The sequence below is a fragment of the Chlorocebus sabaeus genome, chromosome 24 (assembly GCF_047675955.1).
Source record: "Chlorocebus sabaeus isolate Y175 chromosome 24, mChlSab1.0.hap1, whole genome shotgun sequence".
Lineage (NCBI taxonomy): Eukaryota > Metazoa > Chordata > Mammalia > Primates > Cercopithecidae > Chlorocebus > Chlorocebus sabaeus.
In genome coordinates, this window is record NC_132927.1 from 35,871,348 (window position 1) to 35,895,216 (window position 23,869).

Sequence of the window (23,869 nt, forward strand, 5' to 3'; positions counted from 1 at the left end):
AAATAAATAATTTAAATGAAAAGTTAATTGAACACTTATAGCACTAAAAGTCATTCTAAGTTCTTTTTTTCAGAGAATTAAAGAGGCAAAAGGAAAAGCTAGTTTCAACATTATGCATTGAAAGAAATCTAAATTGTAACAAATTCTTTATGTATATATTTAGTCTCTATTTCCTGTTCAAATACTTCAAATACATTTATAACCATTTGGAACTGTTATTACCAATATTTTAAGATGTTACACCATCCAATAGGAAATATTAACTGTTTTATTGTTAAAGAGTGATATTAAAATAATGCCATGACATATGTGTTATCGATTAGGCAATGAGCTAACAGTCAATATGTTTTGCCTTATAAAGACAAAGAATTTTAGCCAAGGTAAAGCTTTTGTTTGTTTGTCTGACTTAGAAAGCCAAAGTTGAATCTATGTGACAACTCTTTGATCACATGTAATAACCGAAGCATAAGAACATTTGTTTTCAGTATAATTACCAATCGTCCTCCCTTCCTCCCACTGAGAAAAAAACTCAGTCTTGTTTACTCAGATTAATTAAATTATGTATTTAATATATGAGACATTTGTCTTGGCTTTGCATAGCACTAAAATGATAGATTAATTTTTTATGTGATAAGTAGAGCCAAACTGTTATCAATAAGAATGTTAAAGCGTTTAAAGATTACGAAAGTTTAATGTGCTATGATGTGTTGCTTTTCAAAATGGTTGAGGCATTCCAGCTTTGAAAATTGTTGTACTTGATAATGGAGCCTCCTTGTGGGGAATCAGCAGTATTTCAGGCTTTCAAATTGCAGGTGAACTGCTGTTTGAATTTTCTCCCTTCACAATGGGAATAGATGTACTGTAGCAGTGCTATCAAGAAAATATGTACTTGTCTCTGGACCCCTGACATCCAGAAACCAGCAGGAACTTAATGACTACCAGGAAGTAAGGAAATCTGTGCTGCCTTTTTTTTTTGGTTTGTCTTTAGTCCTGGTAACTAAAGATAAACCAGTATTAATTTTTTTCAGTCAAATCGATTATGTTCTCTGGAGAGAAAACAAGTAGATTGACAATTGTTTTTACTTTTAAACTGTCCAATGTAGCTGGGCATGATGGTGCATGCCTGTAGTCCTAGCTACTTGGGAGGCTGAGGTGGGAAGATTGCTCGAGCCTAAGGGTTAGAGGTTACGGTGACCTATGATCCTGCACCTCACTCCAGTTTGGGTGAGAGCAAGACACTGTCTCAAAAAAACAAACAAAAACAAAAAAACCCAACAATTAAACTGCCCCATGTAGTGGGGCCCTTGAACATATTGAATCAGGTAGATGCATGTTTTGTTTTAATCTCATGTAGTTATTCTCTACTTTTGACCAGAGAGCACATTCCTCTAAGAAAGATAGACTTACTCAAGAAAGTCCCGAGGTTGGGGAGAGAGATGGCAGCAAACCAGCTGAGCCAGCTCAACTTTTATGTTTGAATCTGATGGCTTGTGCTTTCTTAGCCAATGATACAGGGAGATCCAGGTGTCAGGACCAAGGGAGTAGTGATGGTGAGGCTATCCTCTATTCCTTCTCTCATATGTGGAGAAGAAAGAACTGAGTGTTAAGTGTAAAAATGATCTCAATCCAAGAGAGAAGGATAATACAACAGCATGATTAAAAATAAAAAGATAAGACTGGTTTATAACTTAATGTCTCCAGGATTATTTTTAACTAGTTAAAAACACAACTCAGAAGGGTTCCTACAGTCTGGTATATTGTCAGGGAACCAAGCCAGTAACTCAGGCCTCCCTCAGAGGCTACAAAGGCAGAAATGGCAGTACCTCCAGCCAACAGGCCTGAAAACGCCGAGGTCCCAGTGTGTATAGAAGATAGGTAAATTATTTTACTCCCTCTGAGGCTAAGTAGAGAGACTTACCCCTTTCTTCTTCTTCAACACAGATGCCTCAAAATGCTCTTTAGTAATTTATTTTTATTCAAAAATAAATTCTTTCATTTTAAAAAGTAATGCTTATTATAAAAAATATAATGGCCGGGCGCGGTGGCTCAAGCCTGTAATCCCAGCACTTTGGGAGGCCGAGACGGGCGGATCACAAGGTCAGGAGATCGAGACCATCCTGGCTAACCCGGTGAAACCCCGTCTCTACTAAAAAATACAAAAAACTAGCCGGGCAAAGTGGCGGGCGCCTGTAGTCCCAGCTACTCGGGAGGCTGAGGCAGGAGAATGGCGTGAATCCAGGAGGCGGAGCTTGCAGTGAGCTGAGATCCGGCCACTGCACTCCAGCCTGGGCAAGAGAGCCAGACTCCGCCTCAAAAAAAAAAAAAAAAATATATATATATATATATATAATGGAGTAAATTATTAACAATTGAAGAGCATCTATAATTATATTGTTTGGTAAAGATATTCTTACTTGATAGTAACATTATTTGGTAGATATCCTTCTTAATTTATTTCAATATGTTTGTTTTCAAAAATGAGGTTACTCTATACCATTTTATAAGACTTTTTTCTTTAATAAAATATTATAGATAAAATTTGTATCAAATACGGATTTCATAATACAAATCAACATTTATTGGCCATTTACTCTGTGCAGACATCATGCTAAGCGCTTCATAGGCATATGCATTATGTAAGTTATTTCATCCTTCTACCTAGGACTATTTTTCAGACTTTGACCCTGGGAGGTAGAGTTCCAGTAGAAAATGGTGGTCTTCCCAAGCTGAGAAGACAGAGATCAGAGTTCAAGACAGCTGAAGTGACTGGAATTTGTGGGCGAGAGAGAAAGGAGTGATGTGATGGAGGGAGACAGATGTCTGCAATGAGGCTCTCCATAAATCTTGGGTGTAGAGCTGGGTTGCACATGTGCAGAACAAATCACCATGAGAACTAGGAGAAAGTGGCTACTGTAGGAGTGAGTGGTGAACAGAGATACCTAAAATTACACTGGACTAGATGATGTTGTACATGTGATAGTCCCTCCAGAGTGCAGAGATTTCACTGAGCACCTCAGGCATTCATTTAAGACAACAAATACCTTGAAAATAAAAGCCAAGTTTTAAAATAAGAGCCACATGCTAGGACAAGGGACAAAACCAAAAGAGACTGACTCTAACACAGAATGACACCAAGCCTGAAAGGATTTGGAGGACCTTCTAGCAATTTAAATAAATGCCCTTTAAAACAAGACATAAAATCCAGATTCTTTGCAATGTGTCATCTATAATATTATGCATGTAATCAAAGATAACTAGACATGGAAAAAAAAGGGAAGAAAAGAAAATATGACCCATAATCAAAGAGAGGGAAGTGGTAAATAAAAGCCCAACTTTATGTAACCAAGATGTTTGAAATAGAAGACAAAGACTCTAAAGGTACCTATCATAAATGTATTTAGGGCTTAAAGGAAAATACGGATATAGTGGATGACATATGGAAACTAGCAGCAAAGAACTAGAAATTGTATTTGTTTTCACCATATACTTATTTTGTCTGTTCTGGAACTTCATATAAATTGAATTATACAGTATATACTCTTTTTTATCCAGGTTTTTCTCTTTGCAAAATGCCTGTAGCATTCATTTATGTTGCTGTATGATCTGTAGGCTCTTTTTATTGCAGAACAAACAAAATGAAGTAGTTAGATGCTTACATTTAAATGTAGAATCACAACGATTATAATAGCTACAAATGTAGACTGATACAAAAGTGTTTTCACAGTCCATTAGCTCAAGCGGTGTAGTAAATTATGATAGTGCTTTCCAAATGGGTGAATATTGTTTAATAAAAATCTAAACAAAATAGATATAATAAAAATTGTAATTTATAAATACAGTTGCATTTCTAGAAACTTTTTGTGTATATTAAAACCATGCTTAAAACACTTTTATCTATGCAGAATGAACTAAAGTTATGGAATTACATAATGATTCATAAATTTGTCAGCTATTTCAGTGTCTGGTGGACATTTGAAAGCTGTATGGGATGTGAGACAATCTGTATTGACCAGTATTCTCTCACACTTTGTAGGACATCCAGAATTCTCAGACACCATTTGCTAAGTGCTAGCGATGTTGTGAGACAAAAAATGCTTCCCCAAATTTCTGAAATGCTCTTTAGGGAGGAGTAATATTCCTACTGATAAGAGCTACTGTATGCCTTTTCATCACAATCTTACCAACTGTCATATTTATTTATTTTCTTTTTGAAAATGTTGAAAAGAGATGAGAAAACCAGCCACAGACTGGGAAAAAAAATTTGCATAAGACATATCTGATAAAGAACTGTTATCTAAAATACAAAATTACTGAAAACCCAATGAGAAAATGAACAACCTGATTTTAAAATGGACAAATGATCTGAATAGACACTTCGTCAAAGAATATATGCAAATAGAAAATAAGCATATGAAAAGATGCTCAACATTACATGTCATTAGGAAATTTCAAATTAAAACAACATAGAGATATAACCGCACACCTATTAGAATGGCCAAAATCTAATACACTAATAACACCAAATACTGGCAAAGATATGGAGCAACAGAAACTCCCATTCGTTGCTGGCAGGAATGCAACATGGTACCTCCACGTTGGAAGACCATTTGGCAGTTTCTTACAAACCTAAACATATTTTTAATGTACAATTCAAGAATCATGCTCCTTGATATTTACCTAAATTAGTTGAAAACTTATGTTCACAAAAATGTGCACACAGATGTTTATAGCAGCTTTATTAATAATTGCAAAATATTGGAAGCAACCAAGATGCCATCAGTAAATAAGCAGATAAATAAGCTACGGTACATCCAGACAATGGAATATTAGCACTAAAAGGAAATGAGCTATTTAGCCATGAAAAGATATGGAGAAACATAAAATGCATATTACTAAGTGAAAGAAGCCAATCTGAAAAGGCTTCCTACAGTATGATTCCAACTATACGACATTTTGGAAAAGGCAAAACCATGGAGACAGTAACAGTAGCAGTGGTTTCAAGAGACTGGGAGAAAGAAGGGATGAATGGATGGAGCACAGAGGAATTTTGTGGCAATAAAACTCTTCTACATATTGCTGTAATTATAGATACATGTTATGACATTTGTCAAAGCCCATAGAATGTACAACACCAAGAGTGAATGAACCATAATGTAAACTATGGACTTTGGATGATAACAATGTGTCATTGTAGTCTTATTGATTATAACAAATGTACCTCTCTGGTGGGGGATATTGGTAACAGGTGAGGTTTTGCATGTGTTGGGGCAGAAAACAAATGGGAAATCTCTGTACTTTAACTCAGTTTTGCTGTGAACCTAAAGATGCTCTGTAAAATAAAGTCTACTAAAAAAAGTTGAAAAGATGCCATGTTTGAAGAATGTTGTCCACTAAGCACAATCTCTACTTCCTTCTTAGCTACTATTCTTGGCAGAGCTACTTGGATTAACAATGGTGTCTGGCAGAGTAACACAGAGACCATAGGAATAGACATTTTCTTGAGTACATGCAGAAGGCCAACTGGGAACTCCAAAATATTTTGTGATAGATGTTAAATTGGGTTTCTCATGGAGAATCCAGAACTAGGTCATCAATTCCATTGAAATTAGTGATAAGAGCCTGGCCTAGGTAATGACTTTGGGGTTGAAGAGGAACAGATTGGGGAAAAGGGACTTGATGATTGGCAGGTTTTAGGTGTCAAGGGTAGGAAGGAAAAGGGAAACATTTATTTTTCACTCTGTACCCTTTTGTACCTTTTCAAATTCATATCATGTGCACATATTACCTATTTTTAAAGTAATTTTTAAAATGTGAGATGGGGAAGCAGAGAAAGTAGTAAAAGAGGTTAGGAAGGAATGATCAGAGTGGTTAGTGGAAAACCAGGAAAGAGTAAAAATGTGAACACCAGAACAAGAACATTTCCAAAAGGGAAATGGGACCAACCATGAAGTGATGGTTAATACTGAGTGTCAACTTGACTGGATTGAAGGATGCAAAGTATTGAACCTGCGTGTGTCTGTGAGGGTGTTGCCAAAGGAGATTAACATTTGAGTCAGTGGGCTAGGAAAGGCAGACACACTCCTAATCTGGGTGGGCACAATCGAATTGGCTGCCAGCACTCCTAGAATCTAAGCAGGGAGAAAAATGTGAAAACAGAGACTGGCTTAGCCTCCCGGCCTACATCTTTCTCCTGTGCTGGATGCTTCCTGCCCTTGAACACTGGACTCCAAGTTCTTCATTTTTGGAACTTGAACTGGCTCTCCTTGCTCCTCAGCCTGCAGATGGCCTATTGTGGAACCTTGTAACTGTGTGAGTTAACACTTAAAAAAGTAATTAAGGTGATACTTAATAAACAGAGCCCTGTAGTTGCTCTTCTCTGTATGTCAGATCTAACAGTGGGAACTGCAGTCACTCCACTACAAAATTTAAATATATTTAAATACATATATATATATATATATCTCTCTCTTTGGAGAGTTCTGTCGCTCCAAAGAACCCTGACTGATACAGATTTTGGTGCCAGGAGTGGTTCCAGAGAAACAGAATATTAAGGATGGAGTTTTTTCATTGGTTTTGGGGTTTCTGGAGTTGGCTATGTAACATGATTAGACAATAAATGCTAAGGACTCTACTTCTAATAGTATGGAGAACACTGATAGTATTTGGCATGAACTGTTTAGAGAGTTATACAAAATAAATATATTTGACACTCCTGATTCGTCTTTCATGAGAGGCAAGCGGTTTAGTGACTCTATATATAATACCTTGACCATACGTGGAGAACTAAGGAACATAATGAAGCTGGTTGGTTGCTTCTAAGTTTAGTGCACAAAGTGATGAAAGAAAATGATGAATTCAGGGATTCTACCTTCTGGCTTCAAAAGCAGATACTAAGCCTTAAATCTGCTAAGATTGCCCTGAATGAGAGTCTTGTCGCCTGTAGAGAAAGAACTGAAATTGTGGAAACACAGAAACAAGCTCTTATCATGCAAATGACTGACCCACAACAAAAGGTGCCCGCACAGCCTCTCCAGGTGTCTACTGTTAAAGTGAGGGCATTGATTGGAAAAGAATGAAACCCTGCAACTCAGAATGGGGACATGTGGAAAGACCCTGATGAAGCTGGGGACACTGAGTTTGTAAACTCTGATGAACCTTTCTTGCCAGAAGAAATATCCCCAGCAGCGGCATGGCAACATGCACTCCTCAACCCTTGCTGCCATCAGCCTTTCCATCTTTGTCTGAGGAGATAAACTCTGTGCTCCCTCAGGATCCACTGTTGCGCTGATCCGGCAACAGTAATGGCCTCCCCTGAGGCAGTTGTCAGGCAAGATAATGTTGATTCTCCTCAGGAGCCACCCCTAACACCCCTGTTTGCTTCTAGACCTATAACTAGACTAAAGTCCTGATGGGCCCCTAGAGGTGAGGTTGAGAGTGTGACCTATGAGGAGGTATGCTACAGTCAAAAAGAACCACTTGAGTTTTCTAATTTATATAAACAGAAATCTAGAGAACAGGCACGGAAATGGATATTAAGGGTGTGGGATAAAGGTGGAAGGAACATAGAGTTGGATTTGGCTGAATTTATTGATTTGGGCCCACTAAGTAGGAACCCTGCATTGAAAGTTGCAGCTCAGGGAGTTAAAAAAGGTTCTAATAGTTTATTTGCTTGGTTAGCTGAAATATGGATTGAAAGATGACCCACTGTGAACAAGCTGGAAATGCCTAATCTCCCTTGGTTTAATGTAGAGGAAGGGATCCAAAGGCTTAGGGGGATTGGGATGGTGGAGTGGATTAGTCACTTTAGACCTACTCATCCCAGCTGGGAGGGTCCAGAATATATACCCTTGACCAATGCTTTGCAAAATAGATTTGCGAGGGCAGCACCTGCATCTTTGAAGAGCCCTGTAATTGCTCTTCTCTGTATGTCAGATCTAACAGTGGGAACTGCAGTCACTCAACTACAAAATTTAAATTCAATGGGAATAATTGGATCCCAAGGTGGCAGGGTCCAAGTTGTGGCACTCAACCATCAAAGGCAAGGTGGGCATAGCTACCATAATGGACAGCAGAGGCAAAGCAGCAATCAGAATAGTCTGACTTGTATAGAGCTCTGGCATTGGCTAATTAATCACTGTGTTTCTAGAAGTGAAATTAATAGGAAGCCTACCGCATTCTTACTTAATTTATATAAGCAGAAAACTTCTAGGTCGAATGGACAAAAAACTAATTTGAATTATAAAAACAGATAATCCCAGCCCCTCAACCAATTTCCAAACTTGAGATAGTTTACAGACCCAGAACCACTTGAATGAAGGGACGACAGGTCCCCTTGAGGAAGGACCCCACTACATTACCAACAATTTATGCCATGAATCTTTCTCCCATCCTTCCCCAAGGAGACCTCCAGCCTTTTACCAGGGTAACTGTGCACTGGGGAAAGGGAAATGATCAGACATTTTGCGGACTATTGGACGCTGACTCTGAGCTGGCGTTGATTCCAGCGGACCCAAAATGTCATTGTTGTCCTCTAGTTAAATTAGAGGCTTATAAGGTCAGGTAATTAATGGAGTTTTAGCTCAGGTCTGACTTACAGTGAGTTCAGTGGGTCCCCTGACTCATCCTGTGGTCATTTCCCCGGTGCCAGAATATATACTTGCAATAGACATACTTAGCAGCTGGCAGAACTCCAACATTGGCTCCCTGACTGGTAGGGTGACGGCTACTATGGTAGGAAAGGCCAAATGGAAGCCATTAGAGCTGCCTCTACCTAGAAAAATAGTAAATCAAAAACAATATCACACTCCTGGAGGGATTGCAGAGGTCAGTGCCCCGACCAAGGACTTGAAAGACTCAGGGGTGGTGATTCCTACAACACCCCTGTTCAACTCTCCTATTTGTTCTGTGCAGAACACAGATGGATCTTGGGGAATGGTAGTGGATTATTGTAAGCTTAGCCAAGTGGTGACTCCAATTGCAGCTGCTGTACCAGATGTGGTTTCATTGCTTGAGTAAATTAACACATCTGGTACCTGGTATGCAGCCATAGACTTGGCAAATGTCTTTTTCTCCATTTCTGTCCATAAGACCCACTAGAAGCAATTTGCCTTCAGCAGGCAAGGGCAGTAATATACCTTTACTATTTTATCTCAGGGGTATATCAACTCTCTGGCTTTGAGTCATAATCCTATTTGGAAAGACCCTGATTGCTTTTTGCTTCTGCAAGATATCACACTGGTCCATTACATTAATGACATTATGCTGATTGGATCCAGTGAACAAGAAGTAGCAAACACACTGGACTTATTGGTGAGACATTTGTGTGCCAGAGGATGGGAAATAAATCGACTAAAATTCAGGGACCTTCTACTTCAGTAAAATTTCTAAGGGTCCAGTGGCGTGGGGCCTGTCAAGATATTCCTTCCAAGGTGAAGGATAAGTTGCTGTGTTTTGCCCCTCCTAAAACCAAGAAAGAGCCACAACACCTAGTGAACCTATTTGTATTTATTTATTTATTTATTTATTTATTTATTTATTTATTTAGATGGAGTCTCACTCTGTCACCAGGCTGGAATGCAGTGGCGCGATCTCAGCTCACTGCAACCTCCGCCCCCCAGGTTCAAGCGATTCTCCTGCCTCAGCCTCCCAAGTAGCTTGGACTGCAAGAATGCAACACCACACCCAGCTAATTTTTGTATACATTTTTTAGTATACGTTTAGTATATGTATACGTTTTTTGTATACGTTTTATAGAGACGAGGTTTCACCATCTTGGCCAGGATGCCCACCCGTGATCTGCCCACCTCAGCCTCCCAAAGTGCTAAGATTACAGTCATGAGCCACTGCACCCGGCCATCTATTTGGATTTTGGAAGCAACATATTCCTAATTTGGGTGTGTTATTCCAGCCCATTTGTCAAGTGACCTGAAAGGCTGCTGGTTTTGAGTGGCGTCCAGACCAGGAGAAGACTCTGCAACATGTCCACTCTGTTGTGCAAGCTGCTCTGCCACTTGGCTTATTTGACCCAGCAGATCCAATGGTGCTCGAGGTGTCAGTAGCAGACAGGGATGCTGTTTGGAGCCTTTGGCAGGCCTGCATAGATGAATCACAACAGAAGCCTCCAGGATTTTGGAGCAAGGTCCTGCCATCTTCTGCAGATAACTACTCTGCTTTTGAGAAACAGCTCTTGGCCTGTTACTGGGCTTTGGTGGAAACTGAACATTTGACTATGGGTCGTCAAGTCACCATGTGACCTGAACTGCCTATCATGAATTGGGTGCTTTCTGACCCATCTAGTCATAAAGTGGGTTGTGCACAGCAGCATTCCATCATCAAATGAAGTGGTATATACATGATCTGGCTCAAGCAGGTCCTGAAGGCACAAGTAATTTACATGAGGAAGTGGCTCAAATGCCCATGGTCCCCACTCCTGCCACCCTGCCTTCTCTCCCCAAGCCTGCGCCGATGGCCTCATGGGGAGTTCCCTATGACCAGTTCACAGGGAAAGAGAAGACTAGGGTTCACAGATGGTTCTGCACGATATGCAGGCACCACCCAAAAGTGGACAGCTGCAGCACCTAGAGTCCCCTAGGACATCCGAAGGACAACAGTGAAGGGGACTGTACCTGGTTATGCACTTTGCATGGAAGGAGACATGGCCAGATGTGCAATTATATACTGATTCATGGGCTGTAACCAATGGTTTGGCTGGATGGTCAGGGGCTTGGAAGAAGCATGATCGGAAAATTGGCAACAAAAAAATTTGGGGCAGAGGTATGTGGATGAACCTCTCTGAGTGGTGTAAAACTGCTAAAATATTTGTATCCCATATGAGTGCTCCCCAATGGGTGACCTCAGAAGAGGAGGATTTTAATAATCAAATGGATTGGATGACCTGTTCTGTGGACACCATTCAGCCTCTTTCCCCAGCCACCCCTGTCATCACCCAATGGTCTCATGAACAAAGTGGCCATAGTGGCAGGGATGGAGGTTATGCATGGGCTCAGCAACATGAACTTCCACTCACCAAGGATGACCTGGCTATGGCCACTGCTGAGTGCCCAATTTGTCGGCAGCAGAGACCAATGCTGAGCCCGCGATATGGCACCATTCCTCGGGGTGATCAGCCAGCTACCTGGTGGCAGGTTGATTACACTGGACCTCTTCCATCATGCAAAGGGCAGAGGTTTGTCCTCACTGGAACAGACACTTATTCCCAATAGGGGTTTTTGCCTATCCTGCACATGATGCTTCTGCCAAGACTACCATCCGTGGACTCACGGAATGCCTTATCCACCATCATGATATTCCACACAGCATTGTCTCTGACCAAGGCACTCCCTTTATGGCTAAAGAAGTGTGGCAGTGGGCTCATGCTTATAGAATTCATTGGTCTTACCATGTTGCCCATCATTCTGAAGCAGCTGGATTGATAGAACGGTGGAATGACCTTTTGAAGTCACAATTACAATGCCAACTAGGTGACAACACTTCGCAGGGCTGGGGCAAAGTTCTCCAGAAGGTCACATATGCTCTGAATCGGCGTCCAGTATATGGTACTGTTTGTCTCATAGCCAGGATTCGCAGGTTCAGGAATCAAGGCGTGGAAGTGGAAGTGGTACCACTCACCATCACCCCCTAGTGATCCACTAGTTTTCCCATGACATTACATTCTGCTGGCCTATAGGTCTTAGTTCCAGAAGAAGGAACGTTGCCACCAGGAGACACAACAATAATTCCATTAAACTGGAAGTTAAGATTGCCACCTAGACACTTTGGGCTCCTCCTACCTTGAAGTCAACAGGCTAAGAAGCAAGTTACAGTGTTGGCTGGGGTGATTGACCCGGATTATCAAGATAAACTCAGTCTGCTACTCCACAATGGAGGTAAAGAAGAGTATGCATGGAATACATGAGCTCCATTAGAGTTTCTCTTAGTATTACCATGCCCTGTGATTAAGGTCAATGGGAAACTACCACAGCCCAATCCAGGCAGAACAACAAATGGCCCAGACCCTTCAGGAATGAAGGTTTGGGTCACTCCACAGGAAAAAAACACGACCTGCTGAAGTGCTTGCTGAAGGCAAAGGGAATACAGAATGGGTAGTAGAAGTAGGTAGTCATCAATACCAGCTACGAACACATGACCAGCTGCAGAAACAGGGACTGTAACTGTCATGAATATTTCCTCCTTCTTTTGTTAAAAACATGTTTGTGTGTATGTATACATTTGTACTAAGAAAATATCTTCCTTTTATTTCCTTTCTCCTTCATGATGTGACATAAGATTTACTGACTCCACATCAGCATTTAAGTATTGTAAACTTTATGAAATAGCATTTGGGTTGGGGATTGGTGCATTTCCAGTTGTACAAAGGAAAATTATATTATGTTAGGTGTAATTATGACCTTATTATTATCTTTATTTGAAGATTATGTATGATCTCAGGATATGTGTATGGGTTCAAGTTGACAAGGAGTGATGGTTAATACAAGGAGTGGTGGTTGACAAGGAGTGACTTGTGATGGTTAATACTGAGTGTCAACTTGATTGGATTGAAGGATGCAAAGTATTGATCCTGGGTGTGCCTGTGAGGGTGCTGCCAAAGGAGATTAACGTTTGAGTCAGTGGGCTGGGAAAGGGAGACACACCCCTAATCTAGGTGGGCACAATCGAATCAGCTGAAAAATGTGAAAAGACAGACTGGCCTAGCGTCCCACCCTGCATCTTTCTCCTATGCTGGATGCTTCCTGCCCTTGAACATTGGACTCCAAATTCTTAATTTTTTGGAACTTGGACTGGCTCTCCTTGCTCCTCAGACTGCAGACAGCCTATTGTGGGAACCCTGACTAATACACGTGGTTTATGTTTGGCAAGGTCAAGTAAGGTGGCTGAGAAGTAGTCATTGGATTTAGGTCATTTGTCACCTATTCTGTAGCTAATTGTGAAGCAATGAGTGTAGGAGTCAGATAAAAGTGGAATGAGAAAGGAATGTGAGTTGAAATAAAGACAATATGTGAATAACGTTTTCAAATATTATTTGAAGGCTTTTTCCACTGTATTTCCTTATACACACAGGACTTCCCTTACCTTTAGGATTTTCTGAACTAAAGGAGGCTGTGCCAAAAACAGAGAGGTCTTTGGTTTGTTAAAGTTTTGGTCCTGCTTTAAATAGGAAGGTTTGTAATCAAGATAATAAGTTCAAGAGAACACACAAAGCTGTAAAAGCCAGGATGACTACCCTAAAGACTAGATAAAGATGTTTTCAGGTTGGATGAGAGGAGTTTAGAAAATCAAGGAGAGGCTGGGTGCGGTGGTTCACGCCTGTAATCCCAGCACTTAGGGAGGCGGAGGCAGGCAGATCACGTGGTCAGGAGATTGACATCATCCTGGCCAACATGGTGAAACCCTATCTCTACTAAAATACAAAAAAATAGCCGGGACTGGTGGTGCATGCCTGTAGTCCCAGCTACTTGGGAGGCTGAGGCAGGGGAATCACTTGAACCCTGGAGGCAGAGATTGCAATGAGCCAAGATCGTACCACTGCACTCCAGCCTGGTGACAGAGCGAGACTCTGTCTCAAAAAAAAAAAAAAAATTAAGGAGAATTTAGATGTAGATAGCGCTTTGAGAAGTGTCTTTGTGCCCTGTGTATTCCTGCCCACCCTTGGTGACTGGCCTGGCTATAGAACAATGGGGCAATGAAGGCTGCATGAGCCACTAATAAGTTTGGGGCACCTGAAAGCAAAGAGGACCTGTATCTTGATTCCCATGTAGACCTCAGGAAGGCAGCAGCAAGACCTCAGAGTAGAAAACTGTTGCTTGGTTTGTTTTGTGCAGAATTTTCCATTTTGTTTTTTACTGCAACCTATAAGAAGGGGTTCACTTTACACTGAGACCTAGCACACACTCATATATAACTGAAAGGTTTTGTGAACCCATACTTGTTTCTACTATGTGTATTAGTTATTATTATTGTGTAACAAGCTAGCCCCAAATTTAGCAACTTAAAACAATTATTCTCTCAAAGCTTCTGTAAGTCAGAAACTTGGAGCAGATTAGCTGGGTAGTTCTGATACAGGTCTCTTAGGGGTTGTAATTAAGATGTCAACTGGAGCTGCTTCCAAGATGGCTCACTCATATGGGTGTTGGCAAGAGGCCTCTGTTCGTCACCATGTGGGCTCCTCCATAGGGCTGCTTGAGTGTCCTCACAACATAGCAGTTGAGTTTCCCCAGAATAATTGAACTGAGAAAAAGCAACAAGAAAGCCACAGTCAATACCGTTTTTTGTCCTAATATTTAAGACATCTTCACTTCTGCCACATTCTGTTCATCAAAAGTGATCACCATAACACTATTTAGGGGGAAGAAAATGCACTCTGCTAAAAATTTTCAATTTTTCAATCTCCCTAACACTTGAGGATAGCCATGTGATATAGTTCTGGCAATAAGATGTAATCGGGCATCTCTGGGAAGGTCATGTCTTCCTCATTAGAAAGGCAAAACTTTTTGGGAAAAGCCCTTATTCTCCCTTTTCTCTCTCTTGGAATGGAGAGTGGAGACCTGGAGGTGCAAGTCATCTGGCAAATGTATGTTAATACAAAACCTACAAGTCCAGAATGGAGGCCTGGAAAGCTGCATCTCTGATGTTATTCTTGGGCTGCTCTTTCCTTGACTTGTTGAGACAACCCCTAATGAGTTGGAAAAAAAAAAAAAAAAAGTAATGAGTCACTAAGTACAGCTCACACTTAAGGGGAAAAAAAATTAGTTTATATCATTTGAAGGGAGGAGTACCAAAGAATTTTACAACTATCAAACCATGTGTGGTGAAATCTGATCTGTTTTATTCTGTCCTACACCACTTCAGTTTGTTTTAAATGTTGGTTATAACCCATTACACTAAATTCATGACTTATCATTGGTTGTAACCCACAATGTAAATAGTCTAAAATCACTCTATTGGCAAAACTTTAGGGAAACAATCACACTCATAACTTGATGGTGGAAGTGAAAAATGGTACAACTTATGGAGAAGGTAATGTGGCAATTTGTATTAAAATTTAAATGTATTTAGCCTTTGAACCATCACTCCTACCTATGAGATTCTACCATATAGAAATACCTGCACACATACAAACTGTTTTATGTGTAAGTTGCTTCACTGCAGCATCACTCTCCAATAGTATAAAATTAGAGATAACATGTTGATCAAAAGAAGGTGGCTACATTTTGATATTACCAAATATTTGGATATTTTGATATATCCATGCAGTGGAATACCATGAAGCTATTTAGAAAAATAATAACTTTGAATATATCATAGGGAACAATTTCCAGGATATATTATTAAATGAAAAAAATCAGTGTGCATATAGTAGCTAACTTTTGTGTACAAGAGGGAGAAAATTAATATGCCTTTCCTTACTTTTACATAAAGAAACAAAAAATTAATAAAAAGTGGTTGCCTGAGAAAGGTGAGGACAAGGTGAATAGGGCAGATGTAGGCAAGAGACTTTTAATGTATATTTGTTAAAAGATAGTTTGGCTAAATATAGGATTCTTGGTTGACAGTTTTTTCTTTTAGCACTTTGAATATGTTATCCCTCTACCTTCTGGCCTCCACTGTTTCTGACAAGTCAGTTGTTAATCTTATTGGGATTCCCTTGTGTGTGACAGGTCGTTTTTCTCTTGCTGCTTTCAAGGTTTTTCCTTTGTCTTTGTCTCTCAGCATTTTTACTATTTTACTATTTGCTATCTGTGTGTGTCTCTGTGTTTGTCTTACTTGGGATTTTCTTGAGTTTCTTGGATGTGTGTAGATTAATTCTTTTAAGACTCAAATTTGGGAAGTTTTCAACCATTATTTCTTCAAATACTTTTTCTGCTCTTTTTTCTCTCCTTTTTTTTTGGTAGTCACATTACATATATGTTAATGTACTTAACGGTCTCCCAAAGGTCTTTGAGACTGTATTCATTTTTTCTGCATTTTTTTCTCTCTGTTGTTCAGCTTACATAATCTCTATTGAACTATATTCAAGTTTGCTAATTCTTTCTTCTGCCAGTTCAAATTTACTGTTTAGTCCCTGCAGTTAAGTTTTAATTTTAGTTATTATAATTTTCAACTCAAGGATGTCCATGTTTCTTCTTTTATAAATTCTATCTTCTTTACTAATCTCTATTGATGAGACATTTTCAACACGCTTTCTTTTACTTCTTTAAGCATAGTTAAAAAATTCTTTGAACACATTCATAATGTCTACTTTAAAGAGTTTGTTAAATTTGCTATCTGATCCCTCTCATGGACAGTTTATTCTGTTGCCTGCCTTTTTTTCCTGGGTATGGTTCATATTTTCCTATTTCTGTGCACGTCTCATATATTTATAGTTCTTGTGGTTGCAAACTGGATGCTTTCAATAGAGAGAACCAGGGGAAAAGACAGCTAAGAAAAACCTTCATGGAGCAACTCTGTAGCAGCTCCAGATACAGGTTTCTACTCCTCCTTCTGTGGGGCTTATTACTGTTGTCTGTTTATTTATTTGTTTAGTTACTGGACTATTTTGGGGTAGTCTTTTTTTTTGGTGGTGTGAAGCCTCTGGTGTTGCTCCTCAGAGAACACAGCTTTGGGTATGCCTACAGTCACCCTTGGAGAACCTTGGCTTTAGTAGGGCTCTGTTTGTCTCTTTTCCTGATCACTTCTAGATGTTAGGAGTCACCAATTATGTGCTAATTGCCTTATTGTTTTTGACAATGCTCTAAGGCATAAATTGCTTCACGGTCTTCACGGTCTGATCCAATTGCAGGGGTAGTTTTTGAGGTTAGTTTAGACCTCAAGAGAGCTCTTTTTAGCTGTCTCTTTTCTGGGTTCTCTCTGGTAAACTAGCTGCCTATGGTTTAGCTTCTATCTCTCATGAAGTTTCTAGCCTCCTCTTCATTACCACCAAAACTCCACTGTTTTTGAGAATGCCCATAGACTTGAACTTCTTCACACTTTGTTTTAAATAAAATTAGTTCCCTTGGAGAGAGCTTCAGGGCTGTCTGTTTAAAGGCCTGTCTCTACTCCTATGCAAACTCTCTGAGTCATGGCTCTGAACAGTGGGGGCAGGGATGGTGGCCTGCTTCTTTTGGAATGGTTGCTCCAAAAGTAGAGCATTGGGTGGGGGGTCATAACATCTGGTCTTCTCAGCTTGCCTGTTCAAGCATGAAGTCTCAGTCCTACAAATGAGCTTCTTTGAGAATAATCATGGCCCCAGTATTCCCAGCATGCCACACCCTAGTAAAGCATTTGCTCTATGAGTGGGAGTTAGGTAGAAGAAGAAAACCCCCAACTTCTTGGCTGCACTCACCTGGAATTTAACCTCTGCAACACGTAGCCTGAGAGATGTGAAGTTCTTGCAACCTGCTCCTCTGAGGAGAATAAGATAGTCCTGGGATCTCAGAGAAGGGAGCCTTGTGCTTTTTTCCACCTGGAATGGAGTCTCTGTCATACTGAGCTGGCAATAGGGAGAGAGTGAGTGGGTTATAATCCAAATGCCACAGACTCACTATTCTTACTGAGTTTTAGTAGATTTTCTTAATTAATGTTTCTCCATTTTCGATATGCCATTAGGACAATTTAAAAAGATTTAAAATGATTGTCTTGAAACTAATGTTCACCAGTTACACTTGTTGGGATCCACAGAGCTCTTCATTGCCATTCCAGAAGTGGAACTTCCAATGCATGTTTTATGTATAATTTTGATTTATTGACCCAACAATATCAAAATATATCAAAAATCAAAAATATCTGAAAAATTTTTAAAAAGCAGCCTGTGACCTCCTAATGGGTGTGGTCACAACCCTCTATGGTTCTGAGGTGGAGTCATGATTTTTCTGTGTTTAGAGAGGGGCTCCAAAGTGGTCATTTGAGCTGGGTCCTCTTGGACTTAAGTGGGAAATAATTATTCAGCAAGCCATGGATATAAGGGCAGAGACAGACTGATGGATGCCTTTGCAGATGCCAGGGTGAATGGATGACAATTGAGGACTTAGGTTCACCAGTGCATTGGCACTAATAAGCCCCTAGAACCTAGATGCTGTCATCTTAAGTTTTGCCATCTGGCAGAGTAAGATACCGGGTTGCAGAAAAATAATTACTTTCTTTCTTATACTACTAAAAGTGTAGACTAGAATTTAGATCAATTGTAAAAGTACAGGCAATTCTTTCTATGAGTTAGCTGATGGAAAGGAACTGAGGGAGAGAAAAGGAGGGAAGAATGGGAATTTTTCTTCTCAAGTGAGAGATCAGGGCATGCTTAAGTGCTCATGGCAGGGATATGGTTCAGTGGGAAGGCTAAGGATACCAGGGAACAGAAATAATAGATAGCATGAGATTTCCGAGGCTGGAGAAGAGACCAGCTTCATTATAACTGGAAAACATAGCTGAGAACTAGTACAAATCTAGTTTAGTTAGGTTCAGTGGCTAAAATATGAAGAAATGTGTATCTGATGGCTTCTATTTTCGTGGAGAAGTAGCAACAAACGTCACATTCCAAGAGGTTAGGGTTGGTTAAATGTTTGAGTGGAGAAAGTTTGAAGGGTCACAAAAGGGGGCAGAAGGAGTGAGCTGACATGTGAAAATGCTGAGATTGCCAGCAGGGTGGAAGGGGCAGGCAAGGCTATGGATTCTAAGTGCAGTGGGTACTAATTGACCTGATTCTGTAATTTTTCTCCAATGGTGTTCAGATGTGCTAGAGCAGGAATGGGGAAGTTGGATGACTGGGGTCATCTTGAGTGGAATTTTTCCAGAAAACAACTGCTCAGAAACTCTTCATATGTATTTTTTTAAAACACACACATATAGTTGTTTTCCAAATCAAAAACAAAATCTTTTCTTTTAAATGTTATGCTGTTTTCCTATCCCTTTGATAGTTGTCTTTATCTTCCTTGGCACTTTCCCAGGTTTCTCATTGTCTTTTTCAAAAGACAGAGGCAGTACAGTATAGCAGTTAAGAGACGACTTCTGGCACCAGTCTGCCAGGTGCAAATCTCATGTTTAGCACTTACTAGCTGTGTGATCACATAACACCTCTGTGCCTTGGTTTTCTCATCTGTAAAATGGGGAGAGTGATAATATAGTATGCCTTCATAAGATTGCTCTGAGGATTAAATAAGCTAATGCACCTACTATACAGAGTATTACCTGTTGCTGCATTATTTCCTCCCAAATGAAATACCCAAACGGGAAGCAGAATGAGACATGAAGGATTACATTCTGGCCTTTACATAGTACTCAATATTTAATCCATTCCATTATTTCATAGCTTTTCTTTCTCCTTTTCCCACAAAGTCACTATAATTGCATACTCATAGTAAGCAGATGGAAAGGTCAAACTCTTAGATTATTTTGAGAATCATTCTTTCTTCACCTTTTGAGGTATTGATTGTGTAAGTATCTACACTGGGTCAAATGGGTGGCTGACTTATACCTGCATATCTCTTGCTTCCAAGTTCATCTCTTTTCTTTGATAGCCTCTTCTGAAAATGCTACGCCTTTTCTTCTCCACAAGTAAACTTGTTATGGCTGATTGTTGTTACAAAGCCAGAAGGTCCTTGCTGAGGCTGTAAGCGCTCTGCAGATGAGTACTGTGGCTTCTACCTTTTAGTAGCCTTAGCTCCCAGGAAGTTGCCCTTATATAAAGTAGGAAACAAAAATGGTAGATGATGATCATGATGATGATAATGATGACAGTACCATAAGTGATTACTCTTGATTTCCTTACCCATAGACTTCTGTGGGAATAGAGAGAAAAAACATGGGATTCTGAGGCCAAACGGACTGCAGTTCAAATCCTAGTTTTACCACTAAATAGTTGGATAGCCTTGGATTAAAAACAAATGATTTAGAGCATTGTAAATTGTTCAGTAATTTATGAACAACTTTCTCTTTTTCCCCTCTAAATCTTGCCTACCATGACTCTCAGAGCCACTAACAGAATGGTCTCTTTCACAAGCCATGCTTTTCCTAAAACTTCCTGTCACTGAAGAGGTAGGGCTGGAATTCCTTTTCTTCCTTAAAGTTCTTCCTGCCATCACCTTGTCACTTCCAATCTCTCAGATTTTTCCTTCACTCACCAGGTAGGTTTTTTCTATATCACGTTTATTTTTCAATGCCTTCCTTCAATTCTTCTTCCCAGGCAACACACTAATTTGCAACACGTTCACCTCCTTACTCTAAGATCTCTCTCTGCCCTTTATTCACAACTGTACTTCCTATTCTATGATACCTTTTATAATTGGAAGACTTTATCATTTCTCTCTAAATCCCAAAAGTGACTCGGTGCCAAAAAATACACAATTTTTTGCCTTTAACAGGCAAATACTACAGATACCTGTTTTTGTTAGTACAGCTGCATGAAGTCTGTATATGTTTTATAAAATAAGGGCTAGAGGGGAGAGATTATCTCATCTACTTTGTACTACATCAAGTGTAGCAAAATATACACAATTTACAAACTTCTGATTTGTGATGATACACTGAGAAGCAGAAAAAATTAAAACATCTTTAGCTCTGACATGAATCATATATTTCCACCTTTGATTACAAAATAATGACATGCACCCACCTGTCAAACAAAGAAATACTTAAAAACATATTTAAATACTTTACAGGAAGAAAATGCTGGCTATTTCACATTGAAATCTTCATACGACAACTAATGTCTTTTCACATCTACTGTAAATAACTTGTTCAATTAAGGCTATGAAATGTTGAAGAAAAGAGGGGCAGGATGGAGGGAAAGAAAGAGGGAAAAATAACATTTTAAAAAATTCTGAGTAAATGATCCTGTGTATAGTTGTATTTAACATTAGAAAGTTCACCTACACAAATTCTGAATTATGTTTTTGAATTATTGTAAAACCATCTTTTTTGCTAGGATAGAAATTTAAAACGCATCTTTGATTTGCATATTTCTAAAGATATTTTCAGTTTGCTTGAAGTTCTTCTCCAACTTTATGCCTGTGTTTTAATACTCTGTTACATATAGTCCCACACCTATTCTCCCTTTAATACTACATTATCCTCGACAAGTCATAGCTATAAAGCAACCATCGGCTATTTTAAAAAACACAAAATACACCAAATTTCTAAATGTAGAAGAGTATGATCTTCTTGGAAAAGTCTATGCTAATTCCAAGAGGCTGCTTCTCAAAATAGTTACAGAATTTCTCTTTGGAATCGTTTTCAGTTAGCTAAAAGCCACATAGGAAACCCAACCTTGTGGCTTTATAGAGGTCTCACTTAAAAAAATAATAATAATTTAAATAAAGTGGCATGACTCACCTTATTCAATCAACTTGACTTCAAATTACATTTTTGGCTATCTCCAAAAATCAAATTTACCTCAAAAGACAAAGATTTTCTACAATGAAAAAATTTTTTTTTAATGTGAAAGCATTCTGAGCAGCATCCCAAAATTTATTGGAAATAAAAGTAGCATGTTAGAGTAAGGATAAAGCTTCAAAGTTTTCCAAGGAAGATCATTTTGGAGAGATGATGCGGGTGGAAGGAATGTTAATTTTTACATATAATCTTGGAAAACATTTTTAAAACACATTTATGCTCATACTTCTACTTGTCCTTCAGATGGTTGAATTTTATCTAATAATAACCACTTTTTCAAAATCCTAAAATGATTTTAAATGGGTTAAATGAATTAACGATTTTCCACAAAGGTTATTGGGGGTGGGGTGAGGAAGTGCACCAATGTGTGTAAGGATAAGACTTTTCCACTTGCAATCTAACCACCCAAGGCATGTCAGAGGTGCAAGCTCTAGAAGCTACAGTTTTGTTGGATGCTAGCGATTTAAAGGGGCTTTCATGCAGCTCTGAGGGTCTCCATTCATTCCTGAAATTCTATGTAGTTGAACAATACTAGCTGCATTCAATGTTTTGTTTGTTTCACAGTGTGGTCCTGTAATATGAGCTTTTCAGTTATAGTGAATGTTATTTTTGTCATTTTTGGCACTTACAGTTCACAATGCTTGGTTATGTGGTTTAAGATTGTTTTAATTTTTGCATTTTACATTCCTTTTGGCACTTTTGAAGAAGGGACATTGTTTTTTATGCTGTTTGGGAAAAGTGGTAAGCCTCCCCCGTCTCCAGCTTTAAATGTTTGGTTTTATGAAATCCACGACTCTCCCCCAGAATCTTCCATCATTAAATAATGCGAGTGGAAATTTGCCTTCATAAGCTGGCCATCCCAACCGTCTTAGAGGCTGGTATCCCCAGTTTCGGATTTAGGCTGTTTGGTCGCTGCCGTCACAGGCTCTGGTGGACCCTCTCGGCAGAAAAGTACAACCGGATTTTTGCGGGCCCACATGGCCATGTCCCCTCCCACTCCACTGGCCGGGTTGGAAGAGGGCACCCTGCTGCAGGCCCCCAGCCGGTTGGCATAGCGGTTTCGAAGGCGATTGCGGCTTCTGGCTTGCAGACCTGGGTCCTGGCTAGGCAGGAAAGCGTCCACATTCCTAGTCCGGTAGCCCTCCTCGCGGTTGCGCCCTAGGAGCATCGAAATGTTGGGATTGCGGATGGCGTAGATGACAGGGTTGATGGCCCCATTGGCCCAGGTCAGCCAGACCGCCACCACGTTGAGGAGCGAGGGGGCCTGCACTGTCTGGGCCTGCCGGGCGGCGGCCAGCAGCACCAGGAAGCAGTAGGGCCCCCAGCAGCAGATGACTAAGACGATCATGATGAGCACGGTGGTGGCCGTGCGCACCTCACTGAAGAAGCGCAGCACGCGCGCGTAGGTGTTCACGGGCCGCACGCGCACGTCCGACAGGCGCACGGTCTTGCAGATGTGGTAGTGGCAGAAGCACATGAGCAGGAAGGGCAGCAGGTAGCAGGCCACCACCAGCCCCACGCTGAAGGCCGCGCCCAGCTGCGCGGGATCCGGAGAGGTCCGGTAGAGGCAGCTGTGGAAGCTCTGCGCCGCCGCGAGTTCCCGGGGCGCCCCAAGCAGCTCCCAGGGCAAGGAGAAGCCCAGGGCCGCCAGCCAGGCGCCGGCCAGCAGCTGCAGAGCGCGGTGGCGGCCGATCTTCTCCCGCGGCGGCCGCACGATGGCGCAGTAGCGGTCCAACGAGATGAGCGCCACGCTGAGCGTGGACACGATGCCGAAGCACAAGCTGAAGAAGCGGCTGGCGGTGCAGAAGCCGCGCCAGGGCCCCGCGGCGGTGGCAGGCGCCGAGCCCCCGGGCGGCGTGAAGAGGTCCAGGAAGGCGGCGGGCAGGCAGAGCAGCGCCGTGAGCAGATCCGATAGGGACAGCGACAGGATGAAGGCGTTGGTGACGGTGCGGAGCTGCCGGTGCTTCACGATCACCCCCATCACCGCGCAGTTGCCCAGGCTAGACAGCAGGAAGATGAGCAAGAGGACGAGCGCCTGGGCCGCCACCGCAGCTCCGTGCGACAGCAGCGGCGCCGCCTCCGAGCTCAGGAGCTGCCTCACCGCCGCCCCAGCCTCCCGCGCTGCCCCGGACCCGCCAAGGCCGCCGCCACCGGGAGCGGCAGCTGTGCCGCCTCCGCTTGCGTAGCTCAGGTTCCCCAGCGCCGCGGCCGCCGCGGTCGCCACGGTGCTGAAGGAGACCACGGCTGCCGTGGCCGCGGAGGAAGTCCCGCCAGGCGGGCCGGCCGCGGAGGGGGCGCCGGGGTGTGGGCTGCCCAGTAAGGCCATGCTCGCTGGTGAGCGGGCCGGTGGCGGCGGCGGCTCCTCCATGGGGCTCAGTGGCGGCCGCGGATCTGGTCATCCCGCAGCGGGGGCGGCGGCCGCTAGGTCGGAGGGGTGGTTCGGGGCCGGGGGCTAGCGGCCGCTGCGGGGAGCTGGGCTCGGCCGGAGGGGTGG

The 23,869-nt window shown here is 41.5% G+C and overlaps 2 protein-coding genes across 7 annotated transcripts in view; both read right to left on the minus strand.

Annotated features, from left to right (window-relative positions):
* Positions 1-11,371: 11,371 nt before the first annotated feature.
* The window catches only part of L3HYPDH (trans-L-3-hydroxyproline dehydratase), a 31,425-nt gene continuing 18,927 nt past the window's right edge, over positions 11,372-23,869 (minus strand). The window contains exons 5-8 of one of the 6 annotated variants that reach the window (XR_012090972.1): positions 19,460-19,661; positions 17,339-17,485; positions 14,609-14,689; positions 11,372-14,244 (exon numbers count right to left, since the gene is read on the minus strand). Coding sequence is in view for 4 of the 6 variants with exons in the window: in XM_073011038.1 (XP_072867139.1) it covers positions 14,098-14,244; positions 17,339-17,485 (294 nt within the window). In the remaining 2 variants the exon portion in view is untranslated. Of the gene's footprint in view, positions 14,245-14,267; positions 14,690-17,338; positions 17,486-19,249; positions 19,662-23,869 lie in introns of those variants that run through there. The other 5 variants (XM_037984066.2, XR_005235388.2, XM_073011038.1 and 2 more) reach the window with 5 other exon arrangements.
* Positions 21,406-23,743, minus strand: GPR135 (G protein-coupled receptor 135). Its single transcript, XM_007986824.3, has one exon. It carries the CDS (start codon positions 23,741-23,743, stop codon positions 22,244-22,246), a length of 1,500 nt encoding a protein of 499 aa, XP_007985015.1. The 3' UTR covers positions 21,406-22,243.

Excerpts from the sequence above, each read along its gene's own strand:
- GPR135 (XM_007986824.3), bottom strand. The coding sequence starts at position 23,743 with ATGGAGGAGCCGCCGCCGCCACCGGCCCGCTCACCAGCGAGCATGGCC.